Source organism: Calonectris borealis, chromosome 1, assembly GCF_964195595.1.
Source record: "Calonectris borealis chromosome 1, bCalBor7.hap1.2, whole genome shotgun sequence".
In the NCBI taxonomy this organism is placed as follows: domain Eukaryota; kingdom Metazoa; phylum Chordata; class Aves; order Procellariiformes; family Procellariidae; genus Calonectris; species Calonectris borealis.
In genome coordinates, this window is record NC_134312.1 from 53718616 (window position 1) to 53734829 (window position 16214).

Sequence of the window (16214 nt, forward strand, 5' to 3'; positions counted from 1 at the left end):
AAGCCCCTTCTTCATGGAGTCCTGGTTCTAGTTCAGACACATCTTTGATCACAGTTCAAAAAGCAGATTCTAACGCCACCAGTGACTGGCAGGCACAGTGTGATGCTACCCTCCTCCCGTTGAAGGAGGGTAATTGAAAAAAAAATGCAGTGACAAGTAATACACCTTTGTGAAGATTTGTTTTGCTGATACAAAGGGGCTGTATGGTGATGCTCTTACAGAAGTGATAAGCATGAGACCTAGAAAGCAACTGAAGTGGAAAAAGATGCAACATACAAATGAGAGAAATAATGCATTATTGTTTCCTGCAGCCTTGACATAGGGACCTCGAGCAGGTGAGTTAGGAGCAAGATCCCTGATTCACTAGAAAATTGTCTGAAGAGCTGGCAAATGCGACAGGGAGGCAGAGCCTGTCTACAAGTATCTTGGGGCAAATGAAATTACAAGGGAAAGAATAAAACCAGAAACATCATTGTGCCACTGTGTAAATCCTTGTTGAAGGCACAACCTGAATATTGTGGGCATTTCTGGTACTACTTCTTGAAACTTTCTTAATGTGCATTTCAGGCCTTTGTTTCTTGAAAAAGGAAAGGAACAGAAAAGGGGTGACCAGGGATGATCGGGAGGTATACAACAGCTTATTCGTGAGGAGCAACAGTGTAAATCAGGTCTCCTAAGCTTGGGAATGGAAACAACAGAGAGGGGATATGATAAAGCTCTGTAGTATCATGAGTGGAATAGAGAGGTAAAGGGAAGTGGTCGTTCATGATCTCTTCTAATATGAAACTTTGGGGATGATGTGTTTCAGACACAGAAAAAGAGCTGTTCCTTCCCAGGCTGTATATAACTCTTGCCCAGGTGGCCAAGAAGACCAATGGCTTGTATCAGAAATAGTGTGGCCAGCAGGACTAGGGAAGTGATTTTCCCTTTGTACTCCGCATTGGTGAGGCCGCACCTTGGCTACTGTGCTCAGTTTTGGGCCCCTCACTACGAGAAAGACATTGAGGTGCTGGAGCACGTCCAAAGAAGAGCAACGATGCTGGTGAAGGGTCCAGAGAACTAGTTTTACGAGGAGCGGCTGAGGGAACTGGGGTTGTTTAGCCTAGGGAAAAGGAGGCTGAGGGGAGACCTCATCACGCTCTACAACCACCTGAAAGGAGGTTGTAGCGAGGTGGGTGTCAGTCTCTTTTCCCAAGTAGCAAGTGATAGGACAAGAGGAAACGGCCTCAAGTTGCGCCAGGGCAGGTTTAGATTGGATATTAGGAGAAATTTCTTCACTGAAAGGGTTATCAAGCACTGGAACAGGCTGCCCAGGGAAGTGGTTGACTCACCATCCCTGGAGGTATTTAAAAGATGTGTAGATGTGGTGCTTGGGGACATGGTGTAGTGGTAGACTTGGCAGTGCTAGGTTAACGGTTGGACTTGATGATCTTAAAGGTCTTTTCCAACCTAAACGATTGAATGATTCCATGATTTCTTTCAATGGAAAATTACATATGCTAAAAATTTATGTACATTCAGAAGCCAGCTGGACAAATTTTTTCATAGAAAATGGGAAAAAAAGTAACATTTAGGGAACAGTTTCTGAAACTACTATGGGTCTTGAAAATCCTGTCATCTCTCCAATATTTCGGGGGCGCGGAAGACCATGCAAAGCCTCAGAAAACTGAACACATGTAACTTATCAAGATGCACAGTGTTATTAAGCGGCTTTCTCTCCAGCCAGTCCAGTTCCAGGGAAGTTCTGTAACTAGTAGCTTTTCTGTTTGCTCATTTAAAGGTTTGTAGTTGTACGGGTTTTTTTACATCTGATGTAGTCAGAAGTGTTTCAACATTTTCAAAGCTATACTTAAAGCATAATCTGGGCTTAGATACAATTTCATGAATCATTTGTGTTACCAGTGGCAAGGGACTTGATGCTGTGTTAGAGAGGTGATATTTAAACTTCGAAAAATGATTTAATCTAATGTGGGAATCCTAATGCTGTTGTAACATTTTTCCCCAAGGTGTAGAGAAAGATAACCACACTTTTCTGGATGTATTTGTTATCTAAGTAGAGCGCAGGGTGGGGGGAAAAAAAAGGGAACTGCCTTTAGACTGTGCTTTCAGCCATGTGTACAGAGAGCAGCAGGTGAGTTTTTCTCTCATGCTCATTCATTTCCACCTAGGATTCAGAGTAAGCAGAAGAGTCCATCATGGCATCAAGCATAGCTGTCTGTCTGCTGAGTCTCAGATGAAACTGGTTTTGCATCAGAAACCTGTTATGTTACTTGCCCTTTCTGAGCTCCCCCTTATCAAGGCTAGCTTCAAAACATGAAAAAGCTGAAGCTGTCTGCAGAGCATCGTTGACTTTGATGGAAAATATGGCAATTTGCACAAGGTGAGGAAAGGGTGCTTAGCTTTTTAAGGTGGACAAATTAGCTCACTTCCTCCTTTCCTGGATGTAAAAGTTGAAAGGAACTAAATACGTCATTTGCTTGGTTATATACTACACCTTAAAGCCTAATTTTCCGCTCTCTGCCCATGCTTCCAAAGTACTTCCTTATGACGTTGCTTATCTGTGCCTTGATGACTGCAGGCTTTCCAGAGCTGCTTCACTTCTTGTGGCCCAACATGACACTGCAGCTGAGATTTTCTTCCTCACTTCTTGGTCTGTGCTCCCCTGCACTTGGTCTACTCTGAAAAGGACCTTGAAGAAAGGGTCTACCTTACTCTGCTCCTAAGGCCTCCGCACAGGGCTAAGACAGAATAGAAGACCCACATAGAGAAGGGAAATAGCTGGAGTAATGTGTCTCCAGCAGGAGCACTGACACTCTGATAATACCAAACTGAAAGGACTTACTGCACCTGCCAGCAACAGTTTGTTATCCCAGAGAAGGTCTACAAAGCTGGTCAGGGCACTTGAGGCTAATTAAGCACTGTTAGCTAATGGATTGTTTATACAGCTTTATAACTCTGCATTGCATTATTATTGCTTATTCATGTTCATATTTTCTCTGGCTAGAGAAACACACATGAAGGAACCTATAAATAAATGTCTGTACCCCAAAGTGGTACAGGGTGGAACAGAACTGGTGCTGACCCAAACTTGACAGTTGCTACAGGGGGGTGCCTCCCTGGCTGGAGAGGTGTCTCAGTCCCAGCACAGTATAATTTAAGTATAATTTAGATACAGTGCTTTGCTGACCCCAGTTCTGGCACTAGAGCCGTCTCTACCAGTACCAGAGCCACTGCACTATACTCAGTCGAATATGGTAGGCATGGTGGGTGAGGTCTACTGGGTGTAGGTGTTGCTCCGTGCAGACGTCCATGGTGCACGACACCTGCTAGCCAGGCTAAGACATGACCAAACCAGATGCCCCATCAGCTGCCTTGACAGAGTGACTTCTGAGCAGCACAGGTTGTTGTCATTCATCACCGTAGCATCTGACGAACCAACAAAACAAATCCCACCATCATAAAACTTTGCATGCAGGCACACTGTAGTGCTTTCTGCTTTTAGTAATTTCTCCCTCCTTTTTCTGCTTTATGTTTGATTTTATTGCTTCCTGACTTGGAAGTACTTTAGTACTCCACTTTTAATGTTCTCGTATGCAGGTTTTATCTGGAGCATTATAAATTCTTTAGTGTAATAAATATACTACCACTTTATAAGAGGCAAAATATGCTCAATGTAAAAGAAATGCTGTTTTGGAAAAATTTATAATAAAAAGGCATAGCTGGGAGCCATAAAAGTTAGCCAGAAGCAGGATAGAGAGTGCTCTTCCCTGCTGGCAAACTGCAAGCTGAGAGGGGTTGGTAGGAAGGGAGTGAAGGTATTTCTCTTACATGAACTTGGAAGCTCAAACAGAGGCATCAGCGGAGAACAAAAGGACAGCAAGAAGAGCTGCTCCTCATGGAGACAAGAAGCTTGTATGAGAAAAAAAGAAATATAGGTAAGGAAGAGAAAGGCATGTGAAGATTTGAAAATAGAGAAGGAATTTTGCTGCATACAGAAAAGGAAGAGAGTTACACATATAATACTTGAAGGCTCAAATTGCATCCAGCTTCAGAACACTGAACTTCTACTTCCCACTCTTAAATACTTGGTTTGCAGCCAGCCAGGTGCAGGTGACTGAGCCCTGTCCAGAAGCTAGTCCTCCGAAGTGAACAGTCGGCTGTAGCTACTGGCCAGTACATAAGCCTTTCACTTGCCTCTGCACTGCAGCCCTGGGTTGAAATGGTGCTTGTGATCCATTATATTAAGCCAGAGTGAGAGACAGGAGAAACTCCTGGGTTTTGTGGTGTCTATACTGCCTGTCAGAGCATGCTAACGTACTCGTACTCAGCTACTGAGGCTGCCAAGCCCGCTTAGAAATGACCATGCTGCAGGGACAGGCACAGTCAGAGGCCACGTAGCCAGGTATCTACCAGGATTTTGGTGGCAGCAACTATACGGCCAAGCCTGAAGGCAGGAGAAAAACTCCACCAAACATAGTTAATTGAAGACCCAGTCTGCAGCGTAGTGCTGGAGAACTTGCCTTTCTTTCTAGATGTCTTGTCTGGGTATTGTAACGCTGCAAGAAGTAATAGATCTCAACTTTAACATCTACTCTTCAGAGATGTCTGTGCTGTTCTCACATCTCTGGCCCACAAATCCCAGGATTCATCAGCAGTATGGGTTATTTGCAGGGAAGAATAGGGGGAGTTTACTCTAGAGTCTGCTTAGTGCCAATAGTTCATCAGGTTTTCATCTCCCACAAGCTACATGCACTATTCCCAATAGTGTCTCTACTTGTGATTCCCCCTCCCTTTATCTCTGCTTTTCTGTATGTTATCTGGGGATGTATTTTCAACTGCCATTACCTCTTTTAAAAGGACTTTCACCCACATGAAAACAAGGTAATACCGCGGCTTACTGCAATATTAGTCTTACATTTTTACAGACATTTACTTCTAGTTTAATGAAACTTATATAGAAAAGCAAGATCTGGTCTCTCTCTGGAAAAATCAGAAATGGCAATTAAACAAGGACGCTTGCATTTTTGTTCTTTATCCGATTCTCATGAAAATAATGGAAATTCACTCTCCTAGCCAAGAGAATGTCTTATTTGGAGAAAATAACCACAGTAGCAAGGAGAGTGTGGTGAAGAACTCCCAAATATATTGAATATATTGGTGACACACCTTTGGTGCACACTATGGTAGTTTTTGAGCACTTTTAAGTTTTAAATGTGTCCAAAGAATAATCTGTAAAATTTCTAATAATGCTGGCACATTCTTCCTCATGTAGTTTGGTGTTATCATTTTATAGCACCACTCTTTAGTGGAAGAAACAAAAGGTTATGTATAACCAGAGTCAAATTGTTGACTGAACATAATTTTGGATGTGATCAATCTGCAAATTTTACAGTCCTTAGGAATAATAATCTGGCTGCAGTATCCTTTATTTTGATGTCTGAAAATAAGTGCTGCACAAATAGTTTAAGAAGCTGAGTCACAGCTGCAGAACAGTATATAGGCTGTTTTCGAAACGCGAAGAAGCAATTTATTTGAACCTCAGAGAAATGTAGCAGTCAATTTGTGTTTGGAACTAGTTCCTAAAATAGATCACTCATTTCATGACCAAATGAAAGCACAGTCTTACTGAGATCCAGCTAGTAAGTACGTGCCCATGCCAGGTTCATGTTTAGCTTTGGTAGAATACGTTATTGACTCCATTGTAAGCTTCGGAGAGATGGTTGTTTTAAATGATATGACAACCAGTGGTGATGTTAAAAGGAAACAGTTGTGTTAATTTTTTAATACCTTAGGGATAATTGCACAGTATTTTAAGCATCACGAGGTTCTAGTGACTGCACAAGAAGTAAAGAGCTCATTTTACAGGTGGGCTTAGATTCTCATTGGTTGAAGCCCCTTGTGGCTAAGTTATATGGCTAACGTGGTCAAAGAAATGTGTTGTCCAGGCATGCTCATTGTCATTCTGCTCATGTGGATTACTACACGGCCCTTCCCAAAGCGAATCAACTGAGCAGAATGACTGGGATTTGCTGTCTGTGTTAAAGAAGATGTGATTTCAACAGTCTTTACAAACAGCTGGCAGTTACATTAGCCCTGTAACAGGGAGGTATGTGAGCAGTTGCTGCAGGAGAGTCCTCATCTGTTCACCCTTCCTGCAGGAGATCAGCTCTGGTGAAGTGTAGCAAAGTCAGGTAGCAGGTGTGCAGCTTCGATTTTGAACGCGCAGAGCCATCTTAAAGGAGAGCAATTTGCACAGCCTTTCCTCACGTGTCCCACCGCGCTGTTTTCACCATTTGCCTACAGAAGTGGCAGCTCTCTTCCCCTTGGTAGTATATTATAGATCGAAGTGTATTAAGACTTCAGAAAGTCAAAACCTCTTCCGTGACCTGGAGGTTCACACACATTGACTTTCAGTGGAACTTGAAGACTAGAGCCATTAAGGCATTCTTGGACATTTCAGTGCAGGACTACTTTCACAAAAATGAGCAGTCTAATCAATGATGTCTAATGATTTTGAGTGACTGCAACTTACAATGTGCTTACAGTACCCACATTTCCAGTTTGTAAGGTCTGCTTTTCCATCTGCTTTTCAGTTTGCCCATTTATATCTGGTTAGGGTTTTTCCTTTGTTTTTTTAAAACAAAGAGTGGCTGCTGATAAAAGCAGTAAGAGTCACAATTAAACTAAGCATAAAACAGTAGCGTAGAATTATCATTCAGCTTTGTTGCCTGAAAGAGATTGTCTAAAGGTTTTCACCAGAGTGTACTGAGAGTAATTCAAATAAAGTTGGAGCAATTGCATCAATGTGAACATAAGGAAGTCAGAATCGGTTTTTTACTGTAAAGATAGTATTTCTTTCTAAGACTGTACAATAGACACATAGAAAATTTCAATTTCGCTTTTCTCTTTGGGAAAGTAAAGGCTGTTTTTCATCACAATATCTATTTAAAAATTGGCTATGTGACAAATTTGAGAATGTTTGACATGAAAGACAATTTCCAGTGTTGTAGGCAATGTTTCACAGGACTGGTGAAAGTGGAATTGTTTTTCGAGCTTAAGGTCCTGTTGTTGTTGCTTGTAGCCTTACAGTTTTCCTCAAAACAAAGCTTTATTTTTTCTTTAAAAGCTAGTTACTACCTGAAGTGTAGCATCTTTTCCATATGATGAGACTTCCTAACACTTGTGAACGCTCAGAAAAAAAGAATCCATTATTGCCAAGTTCTAGTCCATCAATTGGAAAACTGTCATTTAATAAACTCTGTGGTAGTTACCTCATTAATATCATCCTGTGTGAGCTGTGTGGGTTTTTTGAAGGAATGGAAGATAATTCTTCCTGCAGGCCAGTAATGCAGTAAACCATGACTGTGTGTTAATTTAAATATCTATTAGTGTGGCTGACTCTGATGTCTGCAGCACAGCAGCAAAGATGTTCACATTTTTCATTTTCATAGAAAATTAATGTTTTTATAGTTTTCTTTTTTTTTCCTTCAAGAAGGCTGCTACAGCTCCATTTTAAACCATGGCAATTTTTGTGTTTTAGTTATTCCGTGTTGGTCTCATGTATCTAACAGTACTAATTCTTATTCCTATCAGGTATAAGTTTATCTATTCATGGGGCTGAAAAGCGTGCACAAATCTGTCAGAGGAAAACTGCAGCAAGCTACCCAGTGTCACAGCGTCCGCCTGTGGTCGGGCATCCTTCACTCCCACAAGTCAGAAGGTCAATAAAAATGGAAGCCTCATCTTCTGGATCTAGTTTTTCCGCAGTCACTGGTGGAAAAGCAAAAACCCATCAGCCAGGTAACAGATTTGGCTTGACACCTTTTTCAGTTCCATTTCTTGTGTGATGTGCCATGATGTGAAGCTGGTATTAATAGCATCAGATCATGCTTGCATGGAGGTCAATCTGTTGATCGTCAGAGCTATCGGTTGATGTTTTGTCTACGTTGGTATGTTTTTTTCAGTTATAGAATATAGGGAGTAACAACAGTTGGGACAGCTGAAAGTGGGAAATAAAAATGTAAGTTTAATCATAAAAAAAATCATACAACATGTAGTGGTATCCAAAATGTAAATGCAGAGAGAGCTTTGGGCTATTGTTTTTTAATACTGCTCGCCTTATATATGTTTAATTTTGATAAGCCCTGAGCTAATGGCAATGCTCTAGAGGCTACAGGCATCCCCCGTGGAACTCAGTAATTGACACTAACAATGGTTTTGAACAAAGGCACGATCCAGGGCATAGATCAAAGTCTTCCTGCTAGAATGCAAACAAAAACTGTAGATCTGAAGGAGATTTTACAACATACGTTAACTGGTTAACAAAATGAAACTTTTTAAAAGAAAGCCAGAATCTCCCGGGAACCATCAAATTCTAATTGACATCATGAGTTCATTCCTTGTTATGTTAATTGCCAGAGCTATTTTAAAAGTATCTTTTCTTATAACAGGGGAGTACATTTTTGCTGGCCACGTTCAGTCATCCTTCACAGTGAAAATTAAACTCCAAATTTCTTTCCTGAGTAGAGCAAATTAAGGCTGCCCATGAAGTCAGTTTTGTAGCTTGTATATTGAAGGATCTCAACAATCTTCCAGCATTGCTGCCCAGAAAAGGGGATGATGCACCCTGTACGCAGCTGCTTGGGTGCTGTGGGTCAGAGTTTATTTGTGTGAGACAGACAGTTCTGCCTGCAAACCCTTAGCGTGCTTCCATTACCTTGCAGATCTAGTAAATAGGTTAATTTTTGTAGAAGTTTAAAATTTAGATTATTTATTGTGGGTTGCTATGCAGGTCTATTGCCATGAGTTTCATGTACCCATACTATTTAGCCACCATAATCTTTGTCAACATAGATTACTTAAGAATTTACAGTGACTCATAACCACATGCTTTGTTTATTTCCGTTCCTCTGTTCACTTGTTTGTCCTTCTATTTTTTCAGCTTCTATGTTTTTTCTTTGAAGTACAGAAATTACTACTACAGAAATGTTGATGTTGCTAAAGATATATAATCATGACTGCAGCATGTTAAAAGACTGACAAAAAAACCCTGCATCACAGTTTGTGAAAAAAATATCTTGAACATGCAAAATAACTATGTTCATTTTGAGCTGCTACACATTCTACATCTATGTATTGATAGATATGGCCTGTGCTTTAATACTAAATAATGTAGGAGCAACATATGCTTGCTTCTGATTGAGAAAAAGATCCCTTTTTAGGTAGACCCCAGGGGTTTCCTAAAATGGAGCTTATTAGTGAGCATCATTTGGATGATGATTCTCTGAGGAATTTAGCTTTCATACAGTCATATGAGATTAGTTTTGTCTATCATATCCTGCTCTTTAGACAGTAAGAGCGTCTATGACCTACAGAGAACATGCTTGGCAGCTTGGTTCAATGAGGCATTTAGTATTATGAGCTTTACTGAAGTTAAGAGGAGTTAACAGTTCCCAGAGCCTTAAAGGCTGCAGATTTTTATAAATATGTTGTGTGACAGGAGTCTTCTCTTAATCAACTTACACTGTCATTGTTTCATCTGGAATGAAATAATGTTTTTATGATTTGGGTCTGACTTTTGAATTCTGTGTGAGAACACTAAATTTGTCTCTGTGTCCAGGTTAAATTACAACCATTTGAGCTGTATGCAAGTAGAGTCTAAGAAAGATTATGGTCAGGCAGCAGTAGTAATAAATAGCACTCCTAAGAGAAAATTTTAATTTAAATCTAAAATCATGTGTTATTCATTCTTATCCAGCCACGAATTAACAGCTGTAGCTTCATAAATAATTAGCCTAATACACTAGTTGACCAATGGCAGTACCTCATCTAAGGTATTATAAACATTATAAATAGTTTGGTATTTTAGAGAGAAAATGTTCTGATGTATATTAATTAGTCAGGTAACAGATCTTACACCACCATTTTCCAAGCTATCCTCCTGCTATTGCATACAGTAAATTCCTCAGGTTTTTGTTCAGTCTAATTTTAAGTAGCTTGTACGATTTGGATTCTTCCTTCTATTGGAGTGCTGTTACCACAATCAAGTAGGTCTCACTGTTGGAGTAGTATACATAATATGCAGTCTGAAATTTCTTTTGTCCAGGTATCAAATACTCCGAACATGAAGACAGTCTAGCATAATAGATTTTACAGAAAGGTATTCTGAGGACTTAAAATGGCATTTCTAGTTCTTATCAATCAGAGAGGCTAGAACCATGGAAAGAAAAAGTCCTTGATAAAATGACAGTTGCGAATGAGTGTATTGTTTTCCTTAACAGCATACCACTTCTGTTTTCTGCACACCACTTTGTTTCCCTTGGCTACTTTTCTTCTTTCCAAAATGACACCTTTTATTATTTATCATGAATTCTTTTTTTAATTGACAGCTGTTTCCTGTGATTGAAGTTCATAGGTAGCTACATGCTAAGGGGGAGGCCCTACAGATACTGTTCAGTGTTACAGCGCTCCTTATCAGCTTGCTTCCCTGCCAGTTTTATTTGTAGCTGGTAAGGAGCCTGAGGCTGATGACTTCTATTGTTACTCTGGATGTTAGAGTGGCAAGTGAGCAGTAAGTTGTCTGTAATGTGCCTTATTTAAAAAAAAAAAATTAAAAAATTGTCTTGTGCAAGCTTGCAAAGAAGTACTGCTCAGCATAAGCAGAACCACAACTTCTGAGCTCTGATTTTAAGCAAATCAGAAGGTATCAAGTAACTGAAACAAACACAGAGGAAAATGGAGAAATGAGTGGAAGAAAATGGCTATTAATGGTGAAGTGAAGACTCTTGATACCTTTGCAGGTGCACCTGCATGAGGGAAGTTCCTCTTAGAAAGGAGAAAAGCAAAGACAAGTAAAGCAATCAGATGGCAAATTTAGGTGCAGTGATACTAAGGCAAATATGCATTCCTTCCAGAATCAGGGAGGGAGAGTATTTTTAGTTTTGAGAAACCTCCAGTTATCATCTCCCAGTTATGCAAGCAGTTATGGTATATTGTGGCTAATGGGGTACAAGGCTACTGAAGTTTATGGTTCGAAACACTTGGGGCAAACATTTGGCTGCTGTAAATTGTTACAACTCTCCTGAAGATGGTTTATGATCAATGAGTCTGTGTTGCACACTGGAGGTTTATTTTGAAAGTGATGGTAATTAGCGTTTAGGTTGTCTGTAAGAGCAGCAGAACCAAGTACTGAACAAGCCTAGAGGAGGTTAAACTGTCATCCCAGTCTGTTCCCTCAATGTCAGGGTTAGGTAAATCTGGGGACAAAAAAAATGCTTGCCTCACTTCTGATGGCAGTACACCTTTGCTATGGAGCAACAAGGACTTTAGTTTCTGGGTACATTTTGGAATGGAGATTCCTTGCTCCCTGAAATGATATAGGCATATCCATTACATTTGAAGAACTTTATGTGCAATGGCAAGGAAACACCTACTGAAGGGACTGGTTTCTGGCATTACAGTGGAAATCTAGTGGGGTCATTGGGATTCAATGAGAATATTTTTTTGGCAGTCTGTTGCCTTTTATGACAAATGGTACCTGATAGGTATGTTACAAATGTTAAAGGAAGATGTGTTTGCCTTAGGCATGCTTTTCTTTACTTTTGGATCCTCTTTTTTTACTGCTTATCAAACTGTAGCATTTTTATTGATGCCTGTAGTTGTTGGGCATGAAAATAAGAAAGAGCTAGTGGTGTTGGCCAACAGAACAACTGACTTAGGAGGCAAGGAAAAATGCATGGTTCTTGAAACTGTAGCAATCAAAATCAAAGGAAAAAAGGAAATGTATGTTTAATGAGCTTAGTCACAACTTAATGAACTTTGAATCATCAAGGAAGCTAGAACTGAGTCCTTCAAAAATGATAATTTACTGTGCAAAAGATATCCTTTTCTCATCACAAAAGGTGCACATGCTTGTCAGCGTTCCCATTTGGTTGTGAATGGTCTTTAGAAGATCTGTGTTAGTTAGATGTGATTTGTTGGTTAAATCACATTCTCTTTTCTTTGCTGACTGGCAGGACGTGTAGCATACATCTCGCTCAGATTAAAAGAAGAAACTCCTGCAAATAATTCTGCCAGAAAGCTCCCTCATGCAAATATTTCTGGGCAGCAAACACATGCACGGCCTGAGAATGGCTGATGTAAACTCACCTGAAAATGTGAATTCACACTGACAATAGTGCTGTTATCTTACTCGTCTAACGTTATTAGGGGAGCAGTCTTTTTCAACATGCCTTCTGCTGGGTGTATACATAGAACTTCCTCCCATGAGGAATGAAGCATGGAAAAAGCAAGCAGATTTCAAAAAAGTTTAATATTCCCTTCATTAAGCTAATTTTTGTATTACAAAAAAAAATATGTTTACAAGAAATGTCCTTATGCAGAAGAGACATTACTGTCAAAGAAACCAGCCTGCATACTTAACTTTTCTCTTTACCTACAGCCCGTGTTCAATACAACGCAAGTTCGATGCACCAAACAAAATTTCTCCCATGTCTGTACCTCAGGCGTGAGCTGGGAATACCTCCCTGCTGAACACAGAGACAGTTAATTCTCCTGACTTTTGGTGCTTTGGAGCCTCTGCAAAGCTCCTAATGAGAAGAACAGTTTGCCTCAATTACGATGAGGACCTTTTGTCACTGGGCTGAGTGACAGGTCGTCACATGGTGATTATGCGGTACTTTGAATTTAAGAGCTGAACTAGCTAGCAGATGATGCAGAGCCTGAAATCTTCTATCACTTTGCTTAGTCATTCAGCCCATTTCATTCATCACTTTACTTTTCTAGGGCAAAAGCCACTTCTTTGAAAATTCCTGTTCCTAAGCTAAAGTATCCTAAAATGTTCATTCTAGCAGTTTGGAGAACAGTTTTGCAAACAGCATGTTAAAAAACAAAAAGCCAGATGATAAAGCACTATTTTTCAATGCTAACTCTCTTGTTTGATTTTAAGATATTTTATTTGGGCAGAAATTGCATCCCTCTCTATCAATTTGTGCTGTACGTGACACACAAGTACTGGTCCTACGTGGGATCTATGCACGCCCTCAATAAGGGGCTTCAAAAATAATATTAATAATTTTAAGTGGTGGCGTTGACTGTGTTCTACTTCTCTGGGGAGTATGTATTTTTAAACTCATCTCTTTTCAAAGACTTCTTTTTTTCCTTTCCTGCTTGGATCAGTCTCCTGTTTGCTGTTATAAAATGATCTTTCATTTACTCTTGCAATCAATTATGTATGGCTACTTTAAAATCAGTACAGCTCACCCGCAGATTTCGACTCCCATAGCTGTTGTTAGTTTACAACATGTAGTCGCCTCACGAAGGCTGCAAATGTGGATATTCTCAAACGTTGCACCCTCAGAGAGTTTCCTCTCAAGGGGAAACTTGTCCAAAATAGGAACAGGCAGCCAGATGTGGCTTGGCACCAAACAGGGAATATCACTGATCCCAAGGCAAGGTTATAATGTCCTGAGACCAGTGTACCATAATTGTGTTAAAACAATTAAGAAAATTCTTAACCACTCTAGCTTTTGCTGAAGAAAATAGACAACATATATAAAAATTTACAATGTTTCTGAGAAAGTAATGACCCATTTTATTTAAAAAATAGCTTATCATTCAAGAAGCAATGAGAGATACTTTGAATAAAAGTTATTATGTTCCTGTAATGCTTGACTGGAAAATGTGGCTTTTTCTTAGCTCTATAGTTCTTGCTTAAAGGGGGCTTAGTGTTATGTAAGCCTCTCTTTCTAATGTAAAATATGTTTCATATATTCTAAGGAAAGATTCTTGCAGGTAGATTGTCAAAAGATGGAACAAACTTCTACTTTGGCAGAGATGCTTTTAAGATCAGAAAAGGGATTTGACTAACGGGGCTGCACGGCGTTACTAATTCCCACAAAAGGTTTGTTCCAGTCCAAAAGATAGCAAGACCCCTTTCCTAACACCAAGCCTGCTGCTTCATTCTGAAATCTCAAAATTAAACCAGACCTTTCTTTATAATTAAAAAAAAAAAGGGGGAGGGGGAGGCTTGCTCCTTGGGTGAATAGATATGATACAGGTAAGTGTATCTAGGCATCAGAACCCACTAGAAATTCCAACCAGTGCAACGTACTCTGGTGCCAAAAAAGCCCAAAAGAATTGCTTAAAACTCAGCATCACAGCTTACAGCAGGCATAAGGGCAGCAGTGAAGCAAAGGTGGCATCATTTTTCATCTGTTCCTTGTTCCAGAAGAGAACCCCCTTTGGGTCATGCAGACCGCTGCCCTTCCCCGTGCCATGAGTGGCTGGATGTCTCAGGAAAGCAGAGGTGTTCTTTGCGTGCTGGATAACTCCACAGAGGCACAATATTAGCTAGTCACATCCCTGGGGTATGCAGTTCTGTACTGTGCTATGCTTCAGAGGCCCAATGGAGCACAAAACATATGCATTTCTGAGGTCTTCATTTCTGACAACATTCAAGGTACTTAAAATAGAAAAAGGGAGATAGCACTATAGTTTAATACTTTATTTAGGCTTTGCTTTAGGAACACACCTAGCACAGGAAAGGAATGCAGCACCTGATGGCATAAAGAAGTAACCTGCACTTCGATGAAACTGGAAGGTTTTTAAAGGTCATCAAAACTGCACATACTTTCAAGGCCCTTTGTGCTGTCAGAATGCCTGAAAATGATGACCCTCGCCATTCAGATGCTCTCCTACTGCTTGCAAAGGAGACTCTGCTTAATGTCAGCTACTGGAAATAATCTCTTTTGGGTAGGCATCTTGTGTGAACAGCCCAAAACTATTCCATGCATTCTAATGGCAAAGTGCTCTATTTCTCCTTAGCAGATCTTGATAATTATGGTAGGTGACAGGCCTTTATAAGAAAGGCCAACTGCACCAGTATTAGGGGCAGGATTCCTGCTGCTTGTGAGGTACTCTCAAAGACAAAGAAAAAATCTGAGCTACAGTATTTTTACACAACCAATATATAAATATTGCCTCCATTCGTCAGCTCCGATTTGTAACTGAATGATGATATTTATCTTAGTCTCTCCCTAATTAGGTCTCCACACACGCAGACTGGTAGGCTGGAACCGTATCCTCTCCCTATGATAAACTAGAGTGGGATTCACTGCTCCATGCTTAGTGTCTGTACTGGAAGGCATATTTCATGGGGTCAGCATGACAGCTCTTGCCTTTCTTACTTTAGTCTCAGATTTTGCGTTAACAGTGAATTTCTGGGCTTCATGGCCCTAGCCTGGATGTTAGGGCTTCCAATGACACTATAACTGAGGAGCAGACCCACTAGTTCACAAAGGCTGGAAATAGGGCAAGTAAAAGGGGGAGGGAGCAATGTGATGCCTACCTGTTAGCTCACAAGTGACAGTGAGTACAAAAGGAACAGGTTTGTAGAGGAAAGGGACATTGGTAGCTGTGAATCATTATCATCTAGGTGAAACCTCTCCACTCCAGAAATCTCTAAATCTGCAAACTGGAAGGGACAGACTGGGGATAGACTGGATGTGCTTGCCCTCTTCATATTCCCTTTGCCTAAGCATCTGCTGTCAGAAATAGGATCCTGCGCTGGATAAACCTCTGTTCTGCTATCCTGTCTTTAGGATAACCATTTTCACATTCCTATGCTATGTTCATTCCTCAGCGGTCTCAGGACAGCTGAAGTTCCCAAAATGGTTTAGCTGCTGGTACTTTCTGCAGGAATGAATTACCAGGATGTGTTTAGACCGTGAAGGCAGCGATAGGCTATGGTATAATGTGAGTCTGTATAATTGGTTGTTAAATTAAAATCCACCTGGAAGAGACATCTGGTATCTTGTAAAAGTTGTCTTGATGCCCCATGTTATAATGAAGTAAATCTTTGGTGCCCTGAAGTTATCTGCTAGGTCATGCCTCTTATCCCCGTGCAGCCAGCTTTTCTGCTTGTCTCATCAGTAAACTGCTGACTTGAGAACTGGGAAAGCTTTTTGCAATAAACCGTTTATTCAGCAAATGTTTTCTTCCTCTCCTCTTTATGAATTGCCTGCTAACAACTCCTGATATTGTTAAAAGTAGATGGTAACTAAAGGATTTATCATTCACAAGTAATTAGATTTTTCAAACACGGACAAGTGTTTGAACATATGTGACAGAGATCTTTCATAACTATGTTTTTATATGTGCACTCACAGTGTAAGAGAAGAGAGGTAGAACTAAAAGACAATCATTCATACTGTCAT

The 16214-nt window shown here is 40.3% G+C and overlaps 1 protein-coding gene across 2 annotated transcripts in view; it reads left to right on the forward strand.

The window, feature by feature from the left end:
- The window catches only part of ANO4 (anoctamin 4), a 207439-nt gene that overhangs the window by 53915 nt on the left and 137310 nt on the right, over window positions 1–16214 (forward strand). Inside the window, exon 2 of one of the 2 annotated variants that reach the window (XM_075152059.1) lies at window positions 7594–7800. In XM_075152059.1, coding sequence (XP_075008160.1) covers window positions 7731–7800 — 70 coding nt within the window. In that variant the 5' untranslated portion in view covers window positions 7594–7730. Of the gene's footprint in view, window positions 1–7593; window positions 7801–16214 lie in introns of those variants that run through there. The other variant, XM_075152068.1, reaches the window with a different exon arrangement.